Genomic DNA, 24,900 nt, shown 5'->3' with positions numbered 1-24,900 from the left:
TAAATAGAAATGATTAAAACACATCATTCAACATGATGTTTCCATGACTCAAAGCCCTCTTGTGTACATCACCAGCCTAAAAAAACATGTGAGGTATGCATTGTTTTCCTTTTTCTTTCTTTTTTCATTTTATAACCTCAACCAAGACAGGGTTATGATAGTTTTACATTTTTGTTTTCAGTTCAGTTTAGTTTCAGTTGGTTTCTAGAGTGGGTTTGCCTTTTTCAGTTCAATTTTTATTGTTTAAAAATGTTTAGTTTTAGTTTAATTAGTTTCAGTATTAGTTTTTTTCATAATATTGAGGTAGTCTATTTGTCAAAGGGAAATGCAGAAAGTTCAGAGCAGGTATTACAATACAAAAGCAACACACTGTGAAGGCAAAGGACTCACAGTCATGTAGATTCCTATCTTAAACATATGCAGTCTTGTCTCAGTTCATTTTCGTTTTTTCCTAAATGTTTAGTTTTATTTTAGTTAAGCTATAATAACGTTGAAACAAGACACCACTGTAACCGATTTTTATCAACTTCTGCAAAAACAAAAAAATCAACAGAGGACGTGTGGATACAGAATACATAAAAGTGAAAAATACTTTACTCATATGTTAAATCATGAAAGAAAATACATGACTGACAAAAGTATCCCACTACACCTCAAATACTGAAAAACACAAAGAGGTAGTTAGCACACTTAGTGTTTATAGAACTACTCTGCCCCTGAGTATTAAAGGCGACAGCAGGAGAACTAGCTAATAAACTTTAAAAAGGCAATGAACAAGTGAAGAAATGTAAACTTCTATTACTACGTTCCTAATAAAAACACTTCCCTTTCCTTTGCTACCTCATCACACACTGACTTAAAAAAAATCACATTATACAGGTCATTATTATCAAGTTCTTTACATTGCATACAAGAGGAAGAGATGGCATTTGTGTTAGTCAAACTAACAAAGGCAAACGGTGCTATTAAACATTTTCCATGTGAATAATTTCTGTAAACATTAAGGATAAGGGTTTAAAACATGGGAAAGCATGTGCTAGTTCTGCTGAAATGTACCAGTTAGATGTCAGTGTCTATTGTTAAAAACAGATAAACGTTTCACAGGAGGAATGTTTCAACAAAACAGGGATGCTCTAGATCAAATGTCACGATAGCAGCTGTAAATGAATGGCATCTCCGGGAAAATGTTCAGGCTTGCTGTTAGATGACATCTGTGTGACAGTCGCCTCCTTTTTTTTAATTTTTTTTTTAGATCTTGTATTTCATCTTCCCGCTTTCACTGATCACACAGATATGCTAAAAAAAAAGGAGGAAAAACAACAATCAGAAGGCAGAACTAGACATTCAATACAAGGACACTTTATCTGATGTATGTATGATGGTCAGTGTTACAAGATTCTCATTATGAGCTGTTAAAGGGATAGTTCACATTACTAAAAGTGGGGTTGTATGAGGCACTCATCCATAGTCTGTGTGTTTTACACAACTCAAATGTAAAGAAACAGCAGGAGTATCAGTATAGGAAGCTAAACAATGAACTGCTGTGGACAGGATGAGCAGGAAAACGTATTTTAGCCACTCAAAACGGGTCAACCTTAAAAAATCCAGATCAGTTAAAGTGTACGCTGTATTTAGAAACTGTCGCCCTGCCGTAAGACTGCCTTTTTTTTTACAGGAAGCAGATATTATAAAAGCCAAATGTCACAATCAACCAAACTCCACTGGCAAAATCGGTCATTTTATCTCGCAGAACACAGGAGTGCGTTTGTGTTGTTGTGTGACTCTGGTGTTTTAAATGGCGAGTTCAGATTAACCAGAGTCTCACAATAACACAAACAAACTCACAGACCGAGGCAGCAGAAGACCAGCAACTCCTGTGTTCTTCAAGGTAAAATTATTGTTTTTGACAATGAGTGAGAGAGAGCAATATTCGGATTATATAATGGCGGTTCCCCCTCGGACAAGGCCGTCTGATGACGAGGAAGAGTGGTAAAAATATTCTAAATATGAAATACACTGAAACTGATATACATTTTTTTATGTGTTATATGTATTTCACGTGGCTGCTTCCCTAAACTGGGGGCGTGTCAACCACCAGAATAAGAAACTCAGACACCCTACTTCAAATAATCCAAACCATCTCTCTGACAGACTTACTGTTGTAGAATAAATAAGTCAGTGACTTACATTTAGGTCTCTGAAATACTCATTGTAGTCTAAGGCATAGCCGACCACAAACCGATCGGGTATCTCAAAGCCAACATCTGCAATCAAAGATAAAGAGGATCCTTAATAGCGAGTATTTCCAGAGTCCACTGACTCACTGACTAACAAGCTGCGACATTTGTTTTAACTGTGAATGAGCCACTGACTCATAAACAGATAAAAGGGTTGGTCAGGTACATACAATCAGGAAGACATGTTGAATTATGTGGCACTCTCTTCACCAGCAGTCTGAGGGAAATAAAAGCAGACATTATCAGATATCCCTTTTAACACATATTCATTTTAAAAACAGTCGTTTTTTTTTCTTTCCTTGTCATTCTCTTTCGGTCTAGACTGGAAACTGAATGATTCATAAAGCAGGACACGTGGGCTGGTTTTGTTTTGAGGTCTTCACAGCCATAACCTACCCTGCCACTTTGATCATTTTGGGCCTGAAGGCTTCAACATGCTTCAGGAGAGTCTTCATTGTCTTTCCGGTGCCTACAATGGCCTGTAAGGGGAAAGACACAAAAAACTGGATTGAGGATAAGAGAGACTGCAGAAATGCAGACCAAAAACAGATTCATCTCACACACTTAAGAGCACAAGTGAAAAGGAAGAAGTTGGTCACACAGTTCTTGCGTTACATAACCGTATATGAGTGGTCTCTAAAAATTACTTGACTGAAAAGGGGAATTAAAAACCAACATGTGATGTTTTACAGGAAGCCTGCCTCTGTCCTCTTGTACTTCTTAGGAAGAGGTGAAAGTAGTGGTGGAATGAAGCCACAGAAGTTGGCTTTGTCATATATGTGGGTCAACATGTCCTTCAAACAGAATGGATGGTCCTCACACGCTCGCGCTAAACATTTTTCATTTGTGACAGGATATGAAAAGAGGGTAATTCAGGTGGAGCGAGCGCTGGAGGTTCCTGTTACTCATGGAAAATGGCGTATTAGTGCCACTGTAGGTAGCAAAAAAATTTCAACAGAACAAAAGAAGGACATATTTAGCATTTAGCTTTGTGTTTTGCATTTCATTTTGTTTTCAAATGTTGCTCTAATGTGTTTCTTTGCCTATGTAAAGCACTTTTTAAGCTGCCTGCGTTCGAAAGCCACTACACAAATAAACTTGCTATGACTCACATATGGCCACCATTCGGGAGCCAGTTAGTCATCCTGATTGTAACCATATCAGTAGAAATCAACTCTGCCCTGCAGTTTGTCACTCTGAAACACAGTGAGGACTTTTTTTTATAAGAAAGCACTGTCCTGTGGGGAAAAAGAGACTTTTAGAAAAAATCAGACCGCATATCATCACGATTACAACGTGTGGTCCTTACTCATCCAACTGTCAATAAGAATAATACTTAAATAAAACATTTCAACATAATTAGATTTTAGTACAAGTACATTAAAAAATGATTGAATTACATTATCTAAAGTACTGTCTAAATCTGATTTTTTTGGCCACTTGGAGGTAGTAAAGCAAGCTGTAAAGATAACATTTTTATACCTAAACCTAACCAAGAAGGGCTTTCTGTCAGAAAGCCATGAAAGCTAACTTCACCCAACAGCATTTGGCTAACTTGTTAGCACACAGTTTAGCAACTTAAGCTTTTATTCAGAGTAGTGTCTCAGTCACCTGATGAATGCAAGTCCAGTATTTACTCTCTTTTAGATCAGTTTTGGTCTCTTGAGGAAAATATCTGATTCTTTAGCTGTTAAATGCTTCAACCAGCTAGCTAGTTGCTAATTTGTCTGTGTACTGTTCGGTTCTGAGCGGGTAGAGTTCAGCGGTTAGCTTTTTTGTGGAAAATAGCAGCTTTCTGTGGCCAAAAACAACATGGACAAGAGTGGCGAGGCCAAAGCAAAACAATAAATCATTGCACCGCAACACCAATCCAAACAGCTGAAAGATGCAAAATGCTCCTTACGGCTGTGGGGAACTGGGAATCTCTATGGGTTCTTCATTCTGAGCAACCCCTTTCACATTGTACCTGGCAATTTCATCCATTTAAAAATAATGACCAGAGCAGCTTTAAACAGGTTATATCAGTCATTGAGTCATTCGAAATTCTATAATAAAGACATTTCCATTAGTCACATCATTAGTCAATGATGACTGCAAGGGCATATCCACAAATATTTGAGCACTAACTAATGACTGTTGTTTCAAAATGTTTAATCCTGTGATGTCTACATACAGTAAATAACCATGACTGAATGACCACATTGATTTCTTTCCTATAAATGTCATTTCTTCCCTGGTGCACCTACTCCCAATATAGGACTCAATTACTGTGCTAACAAGAGAAAGTTTGTGATCATGTTGGAAAAAACAGCTCTTATTTCTTAAATATAGGTCAGCCAATTAAAAAGTTTCCTCACGCTGGACTAAGGTCCTGCAGAAAAGAAAAAAAAAAAACTTTAAATGGCTGCTCTCGACCTGGATAACCAAAACACGGCAAGAAATACGATAAGCCCATTTGGTGAAAAGGAAAAACAGAGAAGCAGAAACATGGTTGACTCACCTCCACAATCAGTACGTTCTTATGGAGGCATGTTGGAGAGAGAGGAAGAGAGGGAGGAAAGCAAAACAGTTATTCTGGGTTAGGAACAGATAATAAACTGCTGCATCCTCTGATCAACCTCACACACCCTGCAAGATAGCAACTGCACAGATAAGGGCAAAGAATTGAAATCTTGAAGTGATAAAGCATTTTTGAGCACAGGTTAACCTATACTGCATGTTTTTTGTACATCAACAGAAAACTAAATGAAGAATGCATCTAAAGGCAGAGGCGGAAAGTAACATAGTAGACATACTTTGAGTTTTCAGTTAGTTTTGATGCAAATGAGTGGAATAATTATTTTTATTTTGCATCACTGCCCATCATCAACCTAAATGGATGGACAATAACACTTGATAACAATAACATCCATCAGTGCATATCACACAAGTTATCACAAGAGGAAAACAACGTAAATGAACGAGGCAAAACACATAACATGACAAAAGCAACATTAAAGATGTAATGATGAAAAGGACACATCAAGACGACAACCAGGTTAAGCACAAAGCAAGACAAAAAATGATGATGAAAGGATGTAAATGATGTTGTAAACAATGTAACAAAACGAGAACGTAAAAGACATAACAAGATCAAAACGATGTGACAAGACAAAGACAAGGTAAAGGACGTAACAAGTACATAACAAGACAAAAACACGTAAAAAAAAAAAGTAACAAGATGAGAATGACGTAAGAAATGTACTAAGACAAGAGCGACAGATCAAGACAAAAATGATGTGAATGATGTCACAAGAACAAGGTAAAAAAGTAACAAGGTGACAACAATGTAACAAGACGAGAAAAAGGTAAGACATGTAACAAGAACCATGTAAAATACATACCAAAACGAAAACAGTGTAAAAAGGCAAAAATGTAAATGATGTAACAACATGAAAACAACGACAGGTAAACTCAACCACAGAGAAAAAGTGAGATTCAGTTAGCTTTGAAACAGCTGGTAGAAATGTTTAATACTTTGAGAACATTTCAGAGCCTGTACTTTCTCACGTTTGCTTGAGTAAAACAGTTGAATCAGGACATTTTTTTACACCAGTATCTGCACTTCTACTTGAGTAAACAATGTGTGTACTTTTGCCACCTCTGTCTAAAAGTAAAATATCATCTATGAGCGTCTGTGAAAAAGCAGAAAATGTCACCCAGATTGGAAATCGATGCTCCTACAGTCCTCCTTTGAATGTCACACTGAAATAGCTGAAATTCTGCAAATGTTTGTCTAATCGACTGGAGACAACTGGCCACTATTTATATTAAGAGTCGCAATCTAAAGCTTCAGTACAACTTAGCTAGGTCAAGATAAAAAAAAAAAAAAAACTTTAACTGCCGTGCAGTTTACTCTACTTTTCAAACAAAGGACTCAGCCAAGCACGCAGTCATGCTTTGTTTGGGCCTCATTATTCATACAGATTTATTAAGAGTGCAGTAAACCCTGGAGAAATATAAAAGGAATGAGCTATATATTAAAGCCTTCACAGAAAGGGGAAGCTACAGTCTGTCAGACACACTACAGGGAGGCGAAGGCACAACATAAACTATGTAATATTTTCCTTGTCACACAATTAGTTCACTTCTTCCAGAAAAACATCGCAGCACTCTGCTACAAACAGGCGACTAAATTTAGTTGTACATCACAGGGAGCTCAGGGATTTCACAAGCACACTTAAAATACTGTGAGCAAAGTAGCCAGCAATGACTCAAGCTTACTACCTCATATCCTATTCATGTTTCAGGCATTTATGCCACGCCTGGATACAGCGCATATTACTGTGTGCGTGTGTGTGTGTGTGAGAGAGTGTGCTCAGCTAAGGGGTGTGTGTGACTGTGAATGTTCAGATCAGCTGATTTATATTACCTAGGAATACTCTCACTGACTTATGACTCCTGTAGTACTGGAGTAATTCATCCCTGTGCACACACACACTCACACACACTCACACGCACAGATGTGTGGAGAGAGAAGGATGAGTTTGCTGACATGCACATTCAGCAAGCAAGTTGTAAACATGCACACTCTCACAGACTGAGTTTCTTAATGTTTACATCAGCTGAAGAAACGCCTCATCAAAACAACAACAACAACAAGAACCAAATCAGATCTAATGTTAAAATGTAAACGTCAGCATTATAATAAGTTTACAAGTTTTGCAGCGCTGCAGAGATGGCATAAAAATCTTGTCCTCCAGATGGATGAGAGCATCTTATTTTGGTACAGACCCCCAACAAAACACATCATCATAATTTTAATAGTTTTTTTTTTCAGTGGAAATGAATCATTCCCACTAATCGTGAATCAAATCACAATCATCTGTCAAAATAACCACAATATGTTTTTTTGATCCATATTGTGCAATTGTAATTTTAATACATGATTAATTGTTTAAAGGACCGCTGCATCTAAGAGTGAGCTTGGAGACTGGAACAAACTGAAAACTGCTCAACTATCTGGTGCCGGTGTTTGGTTTGTTTGTTTGTTCTGTGCTACTGTAGAAACATGACAGACTCCACGGACAAAGACTCACGTCCTCTGTGGATTTAAATGGATCAGTCTAAGGTAACATAAACATAGCAGGTCTTATATCCAGGTGAATATACATTTGTACTATACACAATGCTTATGAATATTATATTCCATTCCTGTCATATTCTGATTCTGATTATCCTAAAACTTACATACTGGACCTTTAAGTCATGTTTTAAGCCAAGAGTCCAAAAAGTCTCTGAATCCAGCTCCTTAAATATAAATACTTGCCACCACACACACAAACACACACAGTCCAGAGGTTCTGATTTTGATTACATGATAATCAGACAAGTAAATGAAGAGTGAGTAACAACTAGACCACTGTCATCCTCCTCATCTAATATGATCACAGGTACTTTATCCTGCCATCTGCGCAGATTTTCTCCACTGAGATAAAGTGAGAGAAACCTTTAGACAATTACGTTATAACCGTCAGTATCTGATCAACGCTGGGTTTGTCAGAGACTGCCATCTTCGATCTCCTTTACGGAAGCACTGAATCATTTCCTCAGGATGGAGGGGGAGATGGCAGATTAAAGGAAAGACTGCCCTCTTGAGGCTGCCGTCTATCAGTCCCCTCCATCTCCATCTCCGTGTCACTTGTTAGTTTGTTTTATTGTAATAATAATGTTCCGCAGAACGCACATGCTGGTCTTTATTAAAAGTCAGGCTGTTTTCAAAGGTGCAGATAAGAAGAATATTACCTTTCCAGCTAAAAAAGACAAATCTTCTGCTCCAAGTATGTGAAGATCCTCTGTAGACTGGTCATTCTGAGGAAATAAAAATACAGAAAAGCTCTAAAATCTCTTTAAAAAAACTGTGTAAATTATGTCATCCTGAACATGAGTATATTTCCAGTTTAAACTCTTTCAGCTTAACCGTCCTCACCACAGGCCCATTTTTGATTCAGGTCTTTAGGGGTACATAGCCTGTCAACAGTACATGTCATATAGAGGTGGTATACATCATCTGAAAGATGGGAGCCTGGAGATTAATTTGAGATGCACTGGCAAGTTTTCTGCTTGTATATCTCTAATAAACATTGTGCTTTCTTCAGGTGCCTTTTCAAATTTTGAAAGTTTAGCAGGTATAAGGGCTTATACCATTATGATCACATCAGTTGTTGCAGCAGTTTTTGGGGATTGATACAATTTATTACACAGATTTCATGCAAAATGTAACTTTTAATTTTTTTTTTAACTTTTCAAGAGAATTAATTTAAAAAATCCCCCCCAAAAAATCACATTAAGACACTTAGACCTTTACAAACACTCAGTCAGTGTGTATTTTATAGCGCAGTACTATCAGAAATATTTTGTAATCATCAATTCAAAGTCTGTGGTATTTGTCTCCTTTGCCTGGACTTCTTGGTGACCACATGAAACTGCAAGTCCGAAGCAAATTTACACAAAGATACCACTGTCATCATGTTGCATAAAACATAACACACATATCCTCCGAGTCATGGGACTCAGAACCGTCACAACTGATAATCTTAAGCGTGAAGAGAGCCTCTCCGTTCTCACACACAAACTGTAAGCGTCTGTCTGTGCGGCAGTGGGCGGAGACTCACCAGGTAGCTCTTGAGACGGATGAAGTGGACCCTCATGGGGATGGTGCGGTTGGAGTTGCGGCTCAGAGCCTTGATCCGGTCCACCAGGTCGGCACAGAACTGGTAGCCTCCTTTCAGCACGCACAGCACCACGATGTCGTGGTCGCCCAGGTCATCCATGATGTTTCGAGCCAGACGTTCTGTCCTGTGAACGATGTGACAACTTTCTCTTTAACTTCCTGAAGAAAAGTTGTGTGATAATTCACATTACTGAAGCTCACAGCGGTGGACGATTCATGTTTGTAACAAACAGAGCCTAGTTTGTAGGTTAGATAAAATCCAATGAGATATAATGGAAGGCCACAGGCTAAAAAACAAGTGAACAGTTTTTGGTGCAGATCAAGGAACTTTTAAACAATTTCAGCATGAACATCTTTGCATTTTTCTCATGAACTACTGTACTACAGCTGGGAAACATTCAACTTTCAACAGAATAATATTATATGAACGTTACATGTATGTTGTCATTGTTTTACATACTGTTAACAATCACATAATTTCATGAGCACAAATTTGCAGATTTCCAGCTTCTAAAATGTGAAGATCTGATGATTTTTCTTTGTGTTACATGATAGTAAATATGAGTACACTTTGGTTTCAGATTCTCAAACAAGGCACCTGAAGATGTCGCCTTGGGATGTGGCATTTCTGACATTCTGACTAAACAATCGATTAATCAAGAAAATGAGATAAATAAATTCAGGGACAGTGAAAGTAATAATTAGTTGCAGGCCTTATTCTGAGCAATATTAACTAACAATATTCTGTTTTTTACATGCGAAGCATTTGAGCTCATCATGTAATTCATAACAGTAGAAAAAAGATGATTAGATTGGATTTAATGTTATTTTTCAAACATGTGCCACATAGTGATAATGTCACATGTGACATTTCAACTGGGGTGGGTGGATCGATCAAAATACAGATATTAAGTCTTGATTTTAGTATCAATACCAGCGTCAACACAATCAATACCAAAAACTATAGATCCATCACATGTTAGATAACATCCTGGGTCCATGAATATTCTTCTTAGTGCTGAAACTCTGCTGCTGTTGTATGCAGGGCTGTAAGAAAACACTGTATCGACTCTCAGAAACACTGTATCGACTCTCAGAAACACTGTACACTGTATCGACTCTCAGAAACACTGTATCGACTCTCAGAAACACTGTATCGACTCTCAGAAACACTGTATCGACTCAGAAACACTGTATCGACTCTCAGAAACACTGTATCGACTCTCAGAAACACGGTATCGACTCTCAGAAACACTGTATCGACTCTCAGAAACACTGTATCATGATGCTGTGATACATGCAAAGATTTGAGGCAGTGGTTCATTTTGCGTTGTTTAAACCCTGACAGTTAAAAAGCAGTGTTGTTATCTATCGTCACTGTTCTGATTGCATACAAATAAACTTTTATAACTCAGATTTTATGCATATAGTGGTGGGTTCTTTATACTCAATCCTAGGGCCTGATCCTGGACCTGGTATTACTTGATATCTGATTGAAATATATCGTATTGCCCACCTCTACTGCTCTTTACTGAAAAATATTCTGGCACATGTATCCCATGATGGTTAATCACTGTGTATTTTGATGCAGATCAACTTTTAGATGCACAGTAAAGTTTCTGTAAATGATAAAATTAGATTACTTAAAGAGTTGTTTGTAGCACAGCACTCTCAGAATGATTTATGATGCTCTTTTCATGAGTTATTGTTGCTTGTTCTCTCTTGTTTCTTTGTTCAGTAATCATTTTGTTGAAGGTTTTTTGTGTAACTTCCAGCAGCTTCACACCACAAAACAGTCTATGGCAGATGATATCCCCTGAATCTTCCCCAAATCCCTCAGATCTGACAAGAGACACGCGTTGCTTTAATGCACCATCGGAGGAATCACAGCAGGAACATCTGTAAAACTCAAAACACTGCGTGGGATTTGGGTTAGTTCGGTGTTGTACCTGTCCATAATCACGCCATGAGGAATGATGACACAGTCTAAATCTCCGGAGTAGTGAGCTGGGTAACTGAAGAGGTCTAAACTGTAGCCTGGCCAGTCATCGTTAATCTGAGAGGAAAGATAGAAACATTAGTTTCTTTAGTTAGAAAAAGTACACGGGTTTTATCACTAAGTCGCAGGCTACCAAACCACCCTGAGAGACACATGTGGCCTCGGTGCGTAAAGTTGTGTGAATGCGCAGCAGTAGCCGAGCCTGCTGTGCATCCACGAATAGGACAACTTTTCTCCTGACGCCATGCGGCACTTGTCGTGTTTTCTCATTTAGTTTACCACAATCCCGCCGTTTCTTCCGTCGGGCTGGACGGTGCAGTCTGCCATGTTGTTTTCCGCCGACACAGAAAAAAGCCTCTCGTCGTGAGAGAAAGTGGTGGTGCAGCTTTCGGAAGCGCTTGGCACGGTGAGGAGAGAGGAGGAGCATCAGAGGAGAGAAAAATGTTCCCTGTAACCACCGAGCAGTTTGACCCCCTCTGAGCTGTGTCTTTCTGCTCCGCGGCCACCAGGGGCGACATAACACATGATCCTGTGCTCAGAGGTCCAGGATGGTTTGTCAGATCCTGCTCTCAGTTTGTAATAACAGGCACGACTTCAGTTTAAAGTGTGTTAAATTGCATCACATCTTTTTTTGGATTACAATCTTGCATATTTTAAATATTCTATTACTGTGTACTGTTGCACATTCCTCGGTGAATACTTTGTAAATTAATGAAATAACGCATTGTACAGATTTGTTTGATATTTTTTAAGATTTTATGTGGAGGGCACACAGAACTGTTAATAACTGTAATAATGTTCCTGTCTGTTTTCAGCTGTCACTGACCAATCAAGGCAAAAAGTCTGAAAATAATACTAATTTTAAAACAATCACTGTTGAAAAAGTGTTAAAAAGTGCATCATAAAGAGTTTATTAACCTTAATAAGCATTGTTCACACTTTAGATCCAGTACCCCGATAATGCATAGTTAAAAATGCATAATAAAGTATGTAGAAATCTTAATAAAGCACATACAGAAGCTCAGTAAAGTTTTTACAATGACATAATAGGTAAGTTAGTTCAACTCAATCAGTGTGTTTATAAGCGTATTATAAACAATTACTAGAAACTGATAAAACTTTTATTAGCATTTTTAAACAGTCTATAAACATGTCTTATAAGAGCTTATACATATTATACATGTTTATTATGCCATTACTAACACTTATATAATCTTATTAACATATATTCATGATAATAAGCATCTTATAAGGAACTTATTACCTATTCACTAACACTTATTACAGGTACCTTAATATAAAGTGTTATCTTTTAACTGCTTCAAAGGTGGAGAAGACAGGCCTGGCTGATTGTTGAGTCTCATTTCCAGGTTGTCCAATACCGATGATTTGGCTTGGTGGCTCAGACCGACCTGGGAATGAGATTCATCAATCAAATATCTTACTTCAGAATCACTTGCTCGACCTTTAAATCCATGTGCAATGTTGTAGCTGTAAAATCTCAAATCTACAGCTGTGGTGAAATAAATGTAGTTGAATAAAAAGTGCAGTTTCCCTCTGAAATGTAGTGGAAACGCCAAAATAAATGCCAACACATACAGAGAGGAGGAGGAAAAGAGAGAGATCAGCAGGAAAAGTCAGAAAGACATCACCCAGGGGAAATATTAAATATCTGTAAAGTTAAGCAAGTGGAAAAACAAAACAAGTGGAAAGCAAAATAGTTTCAGCTCACTGCAAATAAAACAAATCCCAAAGTAGGCAGTATTTAAACTTACATCTTCCACCTTAATGTTTTTATCATGTGGATGAAATCCTTTAAACAAATGGGTTAACATCGCCATCTTGTGGCGAGGCGCAGATACTTCTGGCACTTTTTCTGCAATGTTTTTGTTCTGATCAAAACATTTTGTTTGCAAACTTGATGTAATGTTCCCATATTTTTGGTTCGCACACCCTCTCAATCGTCGTCTCATGTTACACAAGAGAAGAGAAAGACTGTAATTTAAGGCATCCGGATGCCACACCCAGTCTGCTGTGCACAATATAATGTGTGTCTCTGTGTCTGTGTGACAGTGTGTAGATGAGTGAATTTGGATGAAGCACCCATGTGGTCACTTTATCCAGCAGCAGCAGCAGCAGCAGCAGGATCTGGACTGGTTGTGTCACTGCACATTACAGTCGTGTGCTGGGTTCTGTTGAGAGGGGGAGACAAGGTGTCTGGGCCACCCACCCATTCTCTTCCTCAGCAGCTGTAATTATAAACAGTGGTGCAATGACAGCTGGGGAGGCAGATGTCAACAGCAACATTAGATTTCAATCAGCCTGCACAGTGTCAACACTCCTGAGGAGTGAGGAGGTGTAAAAAACTACACCACATGACAAAATGCCTCAAAAATGTCAGAAAACAGTTATTATTCTCTGCACAACTTATTTCACAAGATGTTTGTGTTTCAGAGCGGCCTCAGATGCTGTGATAATCACGAGCGTCCAGCGCAGCACCAGAAGCCAGGAGATGTTTTTGGATGAAGTCTTGTCAGATTGTTTTTGACGCCCTTCTCTGTTGGTGAGAGCAGGCCGGCTCCTTCGCTGCCCTCCAGGCGCAGGGGAGCAGTCTGGCTTTGGCATTTCACACTCGCTCAGCAGTCAAGGCCTGTGACCGTCCGCAGACTCCACAGCCAACTGCTCCCTTATACCCTCGCCCCTGTTTGGCCAATTATGAATATTCAGCTGCTCTGAAAGTAATTCTGTCAGACATGCAACTGTCCAGCCAGATAGTGTCAGCCGTGCTGTTTGTAGTGTTTGAAGGGAGAATCTCACAAGAACGCGACCATTCATCTCCTTTACTATCAGATTTTTATATATATACAGTGACAAAAAACTGACTGTAAGGTGACCTAAATACAACCGAATGGACGTCTCTTTTTCTTTCTGTTTCTTTTTCTTTCTTTCTTTGTTTTTGTCTAACCAAAATTTGATATAGATTAGACCTGAAATTGAGCTCCATTGCTGTCAAACAACTACCAAATGATCATGAACATGGGCTCTGTAATTTATTTTAAATCACTCCCACATGGCTGATGATATCTTGTTTGGAGTATTTGATGTAAAGTTCTCCAACCAATTGTTTTTGTATCAAAAATGTTTGGTCAGGAGCAGCTCCTGTTCTCAAATTTTAGTTTGTTTCAGTTGCTCTTTGGATACAGAGCCATGTGTGCTCACCATGATGAAGACTATGCCGTAACAATGCACAGCATAGTCATGTTGAACTTTACATAACTTTCTAAGGTCCAACAAAACATTTTAATTGTTTTAAAAGAAAGTACTTTGGATTTTTTATTTTATTTTATTTTTGAGTATTAGTATTGTTATCACCGTCATCATTAGTTATTAAAAATATAAAATATCAAAATATGGAGGAAAATTCCCTTTCACTTATGTTATATTTGTTTATTTTTGTACATTTAATCTTTGTAAATTGTCCTCAAAAAATACAATATTTTGGGTGTGTTTGAGTGAAATTTGCTGAAAACTACACTGACCAGCTGTTTCAGAAAATTGTTAAGTGTTTGTTTTAAATGTAACTACATATTTGTGACCAGATTTATAAATTTGCATCTTCTGGAAACCTTACACTTGGCAATACTCTTCCATACCAGACTCAGCCTTCAGTATCTTCTTTTATCTGACAGGGGCTTCAATGATCAGATATAAGATGTTATGAAGAGGTTTGTTTTCTTCTAAAGTCAGATGCAAATATGAAATTAGGGAGTTTACCAGCTACTTTTTTGACAGTCAAAAACTGACAAACACCGTCTTAAAGTTACTTTCTTTTCCTCTTTTTTTCCCTTGATATTGGTTTACTATGCACTTCTTTCTCTTTGTATTAGTGCGCGTACACCAATATGTTGGATAAGAGCCATAATGGACAGCACGGACACGCAGAGCCATAAATGGGCTGATGTCTGCTGGCAGTAACTGACCTTGGTTGACTTTCAGTTTTCACAACAGTGACTGCGACCACCACCATCGTCTATCCACTGATGCCAAGCAAAGCAAAGAGTCTTTGCTCTCTCGTAAACTCCACAATAAAAGATGCTGATGTATGATCTGGCTGTATTACATATCATTTTTTAATGTGTTGAAAACCCTTTCCAACAAAGCAAGTCAAGCACAATGGTGCACATAAACACATGTTGAAAGTTCATGAGCTAATTCACGAGAGTAGGAAAGCAAAAAAAAAGTAATTGCCTACATTAAGCATACCATAAAAAAATAACAAAATACAAAAAACAAATAGGCCACACAACATAAAAAGTGTCTATAAACAAGGTTAGACTGCTCAGAAAACAACACATTATTTGACAGAATGACTTGTCCCTTCTTTAGTGCTTAATGGGTAACATTTACAATGCTCATAAATGTTTGGTACTGAAAAGAAATCAGTCTGATAGCATGAATTCAAATGTCTACATTTGTTTTGGTGTCAATTCTAGGGTTACTAAAGCAGTACCATCAGAATAATATATTGACTTCAATGATTTATATGTAAATAAACGCCCAGACGAGGATACAATTCATCAAAAATGAGGAACGCAACATTATCTTTACATCAAAGTGCCCTCGTTTGGAGCTGAGCGGCAGTTCAGGTCCATCCAGATGCTTCTTTCATGGCGATCGATGATCAGTGGCTCCATACTGAACATCTCTGGACCTGTGCTGGAGATTCAGGAGCAAGGATCCACTGTGTAAGCATGTAAAACTCTATTAACATAATGACTTCCCTGTTTAAGTGGATTGTGGTTCATGTATTGAAAAACAAACTCAGTTACAGACGTTCTTGACAAACTTTCTTTTCTGTAGAAAGTGATATTTCTTCTTGTATTTCTCTCAACGGGACAGCATTGTTCACTCGATTGTAGCACCACATGGAGGATCATGAGTGAATGGAAATAGTAATAAAGCATTTAATGAATTAATAATTAGTTGTTATCAAAGCATTATTAAAATTGTTTACAAATTAATTTATTAATCTATAAAAAATAAACTAAATGACAAAGTAATGAATTAATTGGTATTTTAATAGCTATGAAAAGAGGAATTATCAAAAAAAGATTTATCAATGAAATATTAATCAATTAACAAATAGTTCAAATTAAAAAGGCCCGCTTTATGACACTTCAGGCTTTGCACTGGTAAAACAAGGTAAAACAATGCAAATTAGCCATAGGATGTAACAAGCTCTCTGATTGGTTAAGGAGCCACCCAAATGCCAAATAGCACCAACTGGAAGATGCATGTTCTCATATGGTTCTTTCCCACACAAACGTGCTGGTGTAGTCTGACTTGGCGCATCAGCCCAGCGTGGTGGGGATTCACATCTGAGCTACTTGCTTAAAGGTGTGCCTTGAGATGCGCCTGCCTGGCGTCAAGATGCTATAAAACACTAGTTAATCACATTTCCTTTCTGATAAATTCTTCACGAAGTTCCCCAATATTTTGTTATCTAAAAGTTTTTATGATGCAACAGCATAATCATGTAGTGCTTCTGTGAACATTAAACAGTAAAATAAAGCAGAAACCTGACAGTACAAACAGCGACGGAGACAACTAAACTTTTAACCACAAAGATTCGCCTTCCTGAAATGTTTTCAGAGTGGCTGCACAAAAAAGGGGGGAAAAAGACGCGCGGCACAGAACTTTCTCTCTAGGCTGCATGAAAAAAGTGTCCATAGAGCAGTTTTTTCTGAGTGCGGTAAACGGTAAAGGAAACTGGCCTTTTAAATACCTCATTAAAATCTATATTCTTAAAACAATTTGTGAATCCAGTTATTTATTTCTCTTTTTAAACTGCACTTTCACACAGAATAAGTTCTATTATTTATGTATACATTCATTAATGCATAATGTGCAGCCTTTTATGTTGTTTTTTTATTTGAACTACTTATTGATGAATATAACATTTGTAAATTCTTTTTAACATTCCTGTTTTTATTGCCAATTTTGGATTACTTTGTAATTTAGTTTATTTATTTATAGATTGATAAATTAAAGTGTACATTTTTTATTAATGCCTGTTTTTATGGTACAGTTAACTATTGATTAATTAAATCCCTTATTACCATTTCTGTAACACTTGTGTTCCTCCATAGAACCAGAGCTAAAAGACAGAAGATTTTGATTTAAGAGTAGAAAAAGACAAAATGCTGTATATATCTGACAAAAGAATATATTATAACTGACTTCATGATGGCACGGTTTTGTTTTGGTTACATCAGCATTTTGGCAACGTCAAAAACTCTTCATCTGTGGTGGAAAACAATATAATATCATAAAGGATTCAAATGAATTCAAATAAAAATTCTCCTTGTCCAGCATAAATCAACATAAAATGTCAGACTTCCTGTTTTTCTCAGTGTGACTGTCACTGTACCAATATGCTGCAGAACCAAAACCAACAGAGTGAAAAATAATTAGTTTTTTTCAACTGATATATTGTATAACCTCCAACTTAATGAATGATGTCAAGCTTGTCCGATTTGATGACAAGTATTTATTTATTGTTTTACAGATAACATACTTCACAGGGTTACCTTAGAGGTAAAATCTCCTGACAGAACTCTGTTTTGACTTGTCGGAGACAGAGGGGGAAGATGAACATACTTTTATCAAGCACACATTGTAAACAACTGAGCAATATTTAAGTCTAAATGGCGTACCATAGAATAGGTGAGAGACAACAAAATGTAAGTAAGAAGATGTGCCTCTTGCTTGCAAAGACAAAAGTTTCATTTTTACAAAACAAATAATGGTCACTGACATATTTTTTCTACTTTTTTTAGTGGCTGAGAGGTAGAATGAAGTATTTTCAGTTAAAACCAATGATTTGATTTATTTACTTTATCATATCATTTCATCATTATGAGTGAAAACATTATGAGTGAATAAGTAACCCCAGCCCTCTGAATATAATGTGAAATCTGTACAAACGTCTCCATTGACTTGTTTGGATTTTTATTGTGAAACTTTTTGTTTGTATCCCAAATGTCCAACGTTATACGTAGAGGAAATATCATTTCTCTTTTTTTCTGGTTAGGATTTCACAGTACCTCTCCAAACTGTGGGACAGAGAATTCCTTTGTTTAATACTGTGAATAGCAAGGTCAGTCCATGTGTGTTTTTTTGTAGATGAGGCGTAGAGATGGATATATTCAGTTGGAAGTATCCGAATGAACGCTCCCGGGTCCTTCTGTGGGCGATGTCACTGACGAAGGAGTCGGAGCATCTTGCCAGCCACCGTTTGTCTGTGTAGATAAGACAGGAAGTAGTTTAGCTTCATAGTAACACATTATACTGTATGAAACAATATAACTATAGACTTTACTATCAGGGTAAAATTGGCACAATTCTATATTTTTCTTACTGGTGGAAAATCCCATGATAAAACCAAAACTAAAGGGTCATCCACACCCGCAGCTTAGGAAAATTAATACTGATGACCTGTTACTGCTGTACATCGCACAGAGGAACAGCAGAAGGATAACAAACTTTAGTTAACTTTAGTAAAAGAGTCCTGGACTTTGAGTATGAGCTCATACCAAGTACTGAAACAATTTTTAAAACAATATACAGATAAAACAATATATAGATAGTTATTGTTAAAGTTATCATTCTTGTGTCATGTCCCTTCATTAAAATCAACATGAGCACATACAGTACACTGTCCTGCTGCTGAACTAACAAGGGCATCAAATATGTATTAATCCACAGGTGAAAATAGTCCCCAACAAATGCACCATTTTTTTTTTTTTTTTGCTATAAGACGGGAAGGGAAAGTATTGAGAGGTGGACTAACATTATTTGTTGACAATAGCATAAATATCAGTATCACTGGCTTTATCCTTTAATGAGATTGAATGAAACAGGATACACTGCATCATTTTTGTTATGTTGCATGCATTGCTTTAAAAAAAAAACAAAAAATAAATAAATAAAAAAGTAGAATGCAGCTTCAGTTTCAGACAGGTAGTTATTTGGTTTTCAAGTAAATAAAATCTACATAAATCCTTAACTCAAATGCAAATATAAAACAACAGCGAGTGAAGTCTGTCCAACTGCTACTTAACATTCAAAAAACTGACAAACCCTGTTTCTAAGAGACTCTTCATTAAAAATATTATTGCGCCACTTCCCTCATTTTTCCCTCCGAGCGGCTGACATAATGTGAGATAAACAGAAGAGATGAAACACAGAATACGCAGACCTTTCATATATCTCAGAATATACCCCTGAGATGGTTGATAAAAGAATAAATTATCACAATAAAAAAATAGCTCTTTAAAGCAGAGGCCCTCTCAAATCATGATAAAAGGTTGACTAAAGACCATTAAGGACATTAATTGCAATTTCCACGCTATTAGTGAGAGCTGGGAACGTGCTTTGGCAGCCTCTTATTTCCAAACCCTGTTATTTCGCGTAAGGACTGTCTGTCATCTTATTCAGAGGCAGGAAAAAAGGAAGGAAAAAAAAAACATTTCCAGCCTCCGAGAGAGGCAACACCCACCAGCAATTTGAGGGGTGTAATTGCTGTTCAAGGATAAAGAAGGAGAGGTGAACCACGAGAGTTCAGTCAGTAGATCTTAGAAAAAAGATTTTTTTTTTTTTTTATCTGAGCTAAATAAATACAAGCAGCAACACTTCATTCACAGGTTCTACTGAAACACTCCAATTTATTGTTTAAAAGTGTATTTAATATAAAAGAACCAGAAGAGAACCATCATCTCCACCAAAATGACCTAAAATCAAAATTTCCAACCTAAGTATTTCTACTAGTGTTGGGTGATGTAGCCTAAAATCTACTGCACGATAATGACTTTCTGTTGGACGATATATCGACCCAGAAATAATTGCAATAAACAATATTATTATTATAAAATTTTATAATGGTATAATGACAATATAATAGCATCCTAATGCAAGTAAACCCTTTCAAAAAGCAATTAACTTTTAATCTTATGAATATTCAGACTGATAAAAATATTAAAATACACCTGTCCTCTCTAATTTGGTTTTCAACCAAAATGTTCCCACACTGGGAACACACTAATTTTAGCTGACCTTGATAAGTCTGTAACTTAATTATTGTGACAGGCCAAGTTTCATAATGATAAATGTAGTTATTGAATACATCATTTCATGATATTTTATTTTCTCGTTGTGGCTCATTTCTGATTTGTTTGTCCTGATTATTTTAGTTTGAGATCTGGACTGAACTGTTGTTGTAGCTGACCCCATTTTAATGATATGAATTCAGATTTATTTATTATTAAAAATAAACAAATTAAAAATGTTCTTTAAGTATGAAAAGTAAAAGTAGTCTTGGCACAGTAAAATGATCCCCATCAGTTTTTTACTATTTTTTACGATTAAAGTCTATGTTGCATTTTAGTACTCTAGATGTGTAAAGTTGAGGTAATTTAAACTGCTTTATATTCTGCTGAGTAGTTTAAGTTGTTTAAATTACCTGAAGTGGAAAAACAAGTTCAGTAAGTAAAGACAAGTAAAGTACAAATACCTCAAATTTCTACTTGTTAATATAAAAATATAATATGGTACTTGAGCAAATGTAATCATTTCAGATTAGAAAATACCTTCATAACAGTAATGAAATTTGTTCAACGACCTCCTGGCTTTTAAACAATAATTGGAAATTGTATTTTTTTGAAAACCGGATACTTAACTCTGTGACTCCAGTGTAAGGGTGATATGTGACAGGCACAAACTGGCATCAGTAATTAAATAAATTTGCTTCATTGCCAATCCCAATTCCTGCTAACACTTAGTTTGTATGTTACTTTTGGTTTTGCACTTTCTGTAAAAAGATTTTGATCTGTAATGAACACGTATGTCCAGCTGAGCCTGTTGTATGTTGTATGTTCTAACCGGCTTCATGCATCCATGTTCTTATTTTAGCACGGGGGGTGTTGCAGGCTTGGCTGTCAGTGCCGCTGTTCCTGTGGATGAATGATCTGACCAATGTGCTTGGACTGTTAGCCCAGAGCCCCGCTCTTTCTGTCCCTGTGACTGTCGTATTGATTCTGTTCAGCCCCGCGCGGCCTGTCGCTATGGATCTACATGCTAACACGCTGCCTCCAGTGTTGGCTGTCCCGCCCTGCCCAGTCCAGCCCAGCATGGAGACCTGGAAAACTGGCCCAGCCTCTGACAGGCTAGTTAAAGAGTTATTTTAAGAATTAGCAACTGGGAACTTTTTTTTTTCCTGTCTTGGAAGGAGTATGACTTGTCCTATGGTGCCAATGTGAGAGCAGCACTGGGAGGGAGGATGACACCTGTGTCCTTGTTCCTGTCGTCTGCAGGTGTCTCACTAACGCTAATATCCTCCGACAGACTAGGAGCGTGTCCAGCTCCTCAGCCTGGTAGCTGCCTCATTGCCTGCCACCTAGGGCACGACTGGAGCAGGGGGGGCAACTGGCTGGACAACAGCCCAAACCCGGCAAACGCTGCTAAGTGGCATCCCAGCATGCACACAGAAGAATTACACAGTATTATACACATCCTGCAACTGGGGAATCATTGCACAGTAAGACAGCGAAGAAAACGTTGAGAAGGACAGGAGGAAATTGTTTACAGGTCTTACGTTGATGCCCTGTGGACTGTACATCTGGCTGGCTGCGAGGCTGTCACTGTATCCTCCGGTCTGGCTGATAACATGGCGAAGGGTATCCACCTGGAACAGCGGGGACACACAGACAAAAGGCCTGGTCAGACAAAAGCTCGGGATAACAAAGACAGCCATGCACAAGGAAAGGTCAGTCTGATAGTAAAAGGGTACCATAAACACGAAAAGGTTACAAACAGCGAATCACAACGATTTGGCCGCTATTACAAGCTTGATAACAGACATTGCAAAAGGATGAAAATACAAGAAAAACGTCAAGAAGTAACTAATTATGCATGTATTTGTAGCTGTGGTTGAATAATGCACAAAATCAGATAGTAAAAGACCTAAACTGACCAAATACAACCACCATAAAAGTGGAGTCAGAAAAAGAATTAGGACACAAACTGACTAATGAGATGAGAGTTTCGGTTATATTAACACGTTCAATAAATGTACATCACTGTTAAAATATGTCTACGTAACCGTATTTCTGACATTTTAAGGCCTAAAATTCAGATTATTTAAGACTTTTTACAGTCCTGCAGAAACAATGCGAAATACAAGGTCATAGGATTGATATATTCTCTTGTTTTTGTCAAAGATACTTAATGTTCAAATCCACCCGAATCCAATCTTTATAATTGATTTTGAGAAGATATGGCAACCTATAGACTGGGTTGCACTAACAAAGATTAATTTAATCTTTAAAGATTAGTTATAACCAGTGTTAAGCAGAACTAAGTTTGACTTAAAATTGAAATGTGAAATTAAATTGGGTTTAATCAACGTTAAGATGCTTGCAAATAAAAATAACTAAATAAATTAACAAATACAAATTAATTTTGGGTGCTGTTGTGAACTTGTAAATATAAATGATGGGAGAAAACCATTAACTGCTCTGTATTCGTTAACATTTGTTTGCTACCTAGTAAAAAAGTTAAAACATTACATTGTTTGCCAGCTTGCTAAAAAGTTAACTGATGTTACATTGTTTGCTTGTTGGCCAGAAAGTTAGTTAGTCTAGTTAACCCAGATCTTTGAATCCGCTTATTTCACTGAGTGATGGACATGGAGTGTAACAAGTTGACAAGTCAGTCCTATTCATGATGGCTCAGCAGAGAAGCTCTAATTTCTCATTTGAGAAAAAAACTTTTTGGCTAAATTATCTCAAAAAGGCAGCTATTTTAAAAGTTAAACCTTCTCAAGGCTTAGTTTAAAGTTAATACTGGATCACAGTTTAAATTTTAGGTTTAAAGTTTTGGCATTGGAATTACAGTTGTAAAATTAATCTAGGTTTAAGTAAAAACTACTTCATTTAATGAGAGGTTTAAATTTTAAATTTTAAACTAGTTTGAAACTTTGGTGCAACATAATTTTAAATTAAACCATGATTTAATTGTGTTTAAAAATCAGTCACCCAGCCTGGTCTCTCATCTCACAGAAGGAACTGAATCTTATCTGCAATCCGTCGGGGTGAGGATGGGGTAGATATAAAGGGAGAGCGGTCAGTTAGGAGTTAGAAGTCTTATGTTTTTCCTTTCAGGCATTTACTTATTTTTGATATGAAGAGAGTCTGTTTTTACAGTGTTTTTGACACTGTATTTTTAAGGAAAAGAAGCATGGCAATATCATGTTTTGTTATCTTTGAAAATTATACTTCACAATGTGAAGCAAAACATCAGAAAGAAGACACTGCAGCTCATTCTTTTAAATGACACCCACATGACACCAAAGCAAAAGCTCTGATGAATCTTCACATTGAAACATGTTCACCCATTGCGGCTGCCAATGATAATATGGTGTAACTGAGGTCATCTCTTGCATTATTTTGTTCTGAAGTTTCATTGGAATGTGGCCACGGATTCACTGGAAGCTGTTTTGTAGCTTTTGGCTGAGCAGTTTGCCAGGTTATGCATGAAAACACACCTGCCATATGGATTTCACAACAAATAAGACCAATCTGCTCAGGAGGCCAATTTAGTCAAAGTTGTACTTTCTCTTTTCTTTTTGTTTTAATTGTACGGCCCTGACAGCGAGGCTGTTCTGACAGAAAAAAAAGAGAACGATTTTAAAGGAACATGAGTTTCACTAATTAACGGCTGACCCTGAAGACCTCTTTACCTCCTATAAGGCTCGTCCCTTCTGCATATTCATGAACGTCCTAAAGCGTTCGGAGAGCTGATCTGAATAGAAAAGGGGGCGGTGGAGGAAGAGAGGAATGATGCCAAAAGCAGTGAAACCAAATGAGAATATATCACCTCGGGTGGTGATTCCTTAATCTATGGTGAGAGTTGTAACACTCAGAAACACGGCGCTGGTCATCACTGTCCACTGGGGCAAGGTCAGGGAGCTACAGTGCACCAGTGGCTATGTGAACTCTTGTCAGGAGTGCTGATGAGTGCTGCACCATTTCCAAAACTGTCTGCAGTCGTCTACTCAACTGTGGGTTGACAATGGCTCTTACATTAATGTAACGCTTCAGGGTAAACGTAACCTCTGTTTCACTGTGGAGGTCAAGTTGTTGTCGGCCTCTGCACTCGTAGACTGGACAGCAGGAATGGGTTCTGAGAACCGGTGGTAATCTGGTACCAGTTCTTTACTGGTCAGCATCAAAACATCAATAAGCTCCTGAGAAAACATTACTGCTACTGGCAGGGGTGAAAGTACCAAATTACAACTTACAAATACTCAACTACTGTAATTAAGTGACTTTTTTGGGAGTATAAATCTGTGATTTTACTCATACTTAAAGGTATAGTTCAGATTATTTCAAGTGGGGTTGTATGAGGTACTTATTCATCATCAGTGTATTATCTACAGTATATGCTGGTCAACACGACCCCAGTTTGAAGAAGCATAGAGGAGTACAAGTACAGAAGCTACGCAATGACGGGGTCAGCAAGAAAAAATATTTTAGCCTCTTAAAAAAGATCCAACTAAAACAAGTTTATATCAGCTGAAACTGACTATCAATAAATACCTCATACAATCACACTTAAAATAATCCAAACTATCCCTCTAAGTATGCATTGCACTTTGTACTCTACTTAGTTACTTTTAAAATTATAATTTACTACTGAGTAGGCCTACAATTGAATTAATATCCAAACCTTTCCTGTGCATTTTTGCAGCCAGTAAGGCAATCCGATTGTAAATGAGCCAACGAAAACAGACACACAGACAAAAAACACAGCAGGCAAAGAACTGGAGCAGCGACCAATGACCAAAACAGCACAGACTGACAATCTGGAGAAAGGAAAACCACTTTGACTGAATG

The 24,900-nt window shown here is 37.4% G+C and overlaps 2 protein-coding genes across 5 annotated transcripts in view; both read right to left on the bottom strand.

The window, feature by feature from the left end:
* Positions 1 to 503: 503 nt before the first annotated feature.
* prtfdc1b (phosphoribosyl transferase domain containing 1b) lies at positions 504 to 11,427 on the bottom strand. The gene is made up of 9 exons (XM_084732694.1): positions 11,228 to 11,427; positions 10,899 to 11,005; positions 8,891 to 9,074; positions 8,022 to 8,087; positions 4,738 to 4,755; positions 2,634 to 2,716; positions 2,408 to 2,454; positions 2,188 to 2,264; positions 504 to 1,296 (listed from the first exon to the last, which is right to left on the bottom strand). The coding sequence occupies exons 1-9, from the start codon at positions 11,273 to 11,275 to the stop codon at positions 1,249 to 1,251; spliced, it is 678 nt and encodes a 225-aa protein (XP_084588820.1). The 5' UTR covers positions 11,276 to 11,427; the 3' UTR covers positions 504 to 1,248.
* Positions 11,428 to 17,475: 6,048 nt separating this feature from the next.
* Positions 17,476 to 24,900, bottom strand: part of pbx1a (pre-B-cell leukemia homeobox 1a) — a 68,504-nt gene continuing 61,079 nt past the window's right edge. For 2 of the 4 annotated variants that reach the window (XR_014771641.1, XM_084732128.1), the window contains 2 exons: positions 21,591 to 21,689; positions 17,476 to 18,249 (listed from right to left, as the gene is read on the bottom strand). Coding sequence is in view for 3 of the 4 variants with exons in the window: in XM_084732128.1 (XP_084588254.1) it covers positions 18,157 to 18,249; positions 21,591 to 21,689 (192 nt within the window). In the remaining variant the exon portion in view is untranslated. The remainder of the gene's footprint in view (positions 18,250 to 21,590; positions 21,690 to 24,900) is intronic. The other 2 variants (XM_084732130.1, XM_084732129.1) reach the window with 1 other exon arrangement.

Source organism: Lutjanus erythropterus, chromosome 12, assembly GCF_056507025.1.
Source record: "Lutjanus erythropterus isolate fLutEry1 chromosome 12, fLutEry1.hap2, whole genome shotgun sequence".
NCBI classification, from domain to species: Eukaryota; Metazoa; Chordata; class Actinopteri; order Lutjaniformes; family Lutjanidae; genus Lutjanus; species Lutjanus erythropterus.
Note: the sequence above shows the minus strand (reverse complement) of the source record. Positions and strands in the feature narration are given on the sequence as shown.

What these genes read in the sequence shown, in the direction of transcription:
- prtfdc1b (XM_084732694.1), bottom strand. Translation starts at nt 11,275, where the DNA reads ATGGCAGACTGCACCGTCCAGCCCGACGGAAGAAACGGCGGGATTGTG. An exon ending in CATGGCGTGATTATGGACAG is followed by an intron (nt 9,075 to 10,898) that starts GTACAACACCGA and finishes CATCGTTCACAG; the next exon opens with GACAGAACGTCTGGCTCGAA. An exon ending in TTCAACATGTCTTCCTGATT is followed by an intron (nt 2,265 to 2,407) that starts GTATGTACCTGA and finishes CTTTGATTGCAG; the next exon opens with ATGTTGGCTTTGAGATACCC.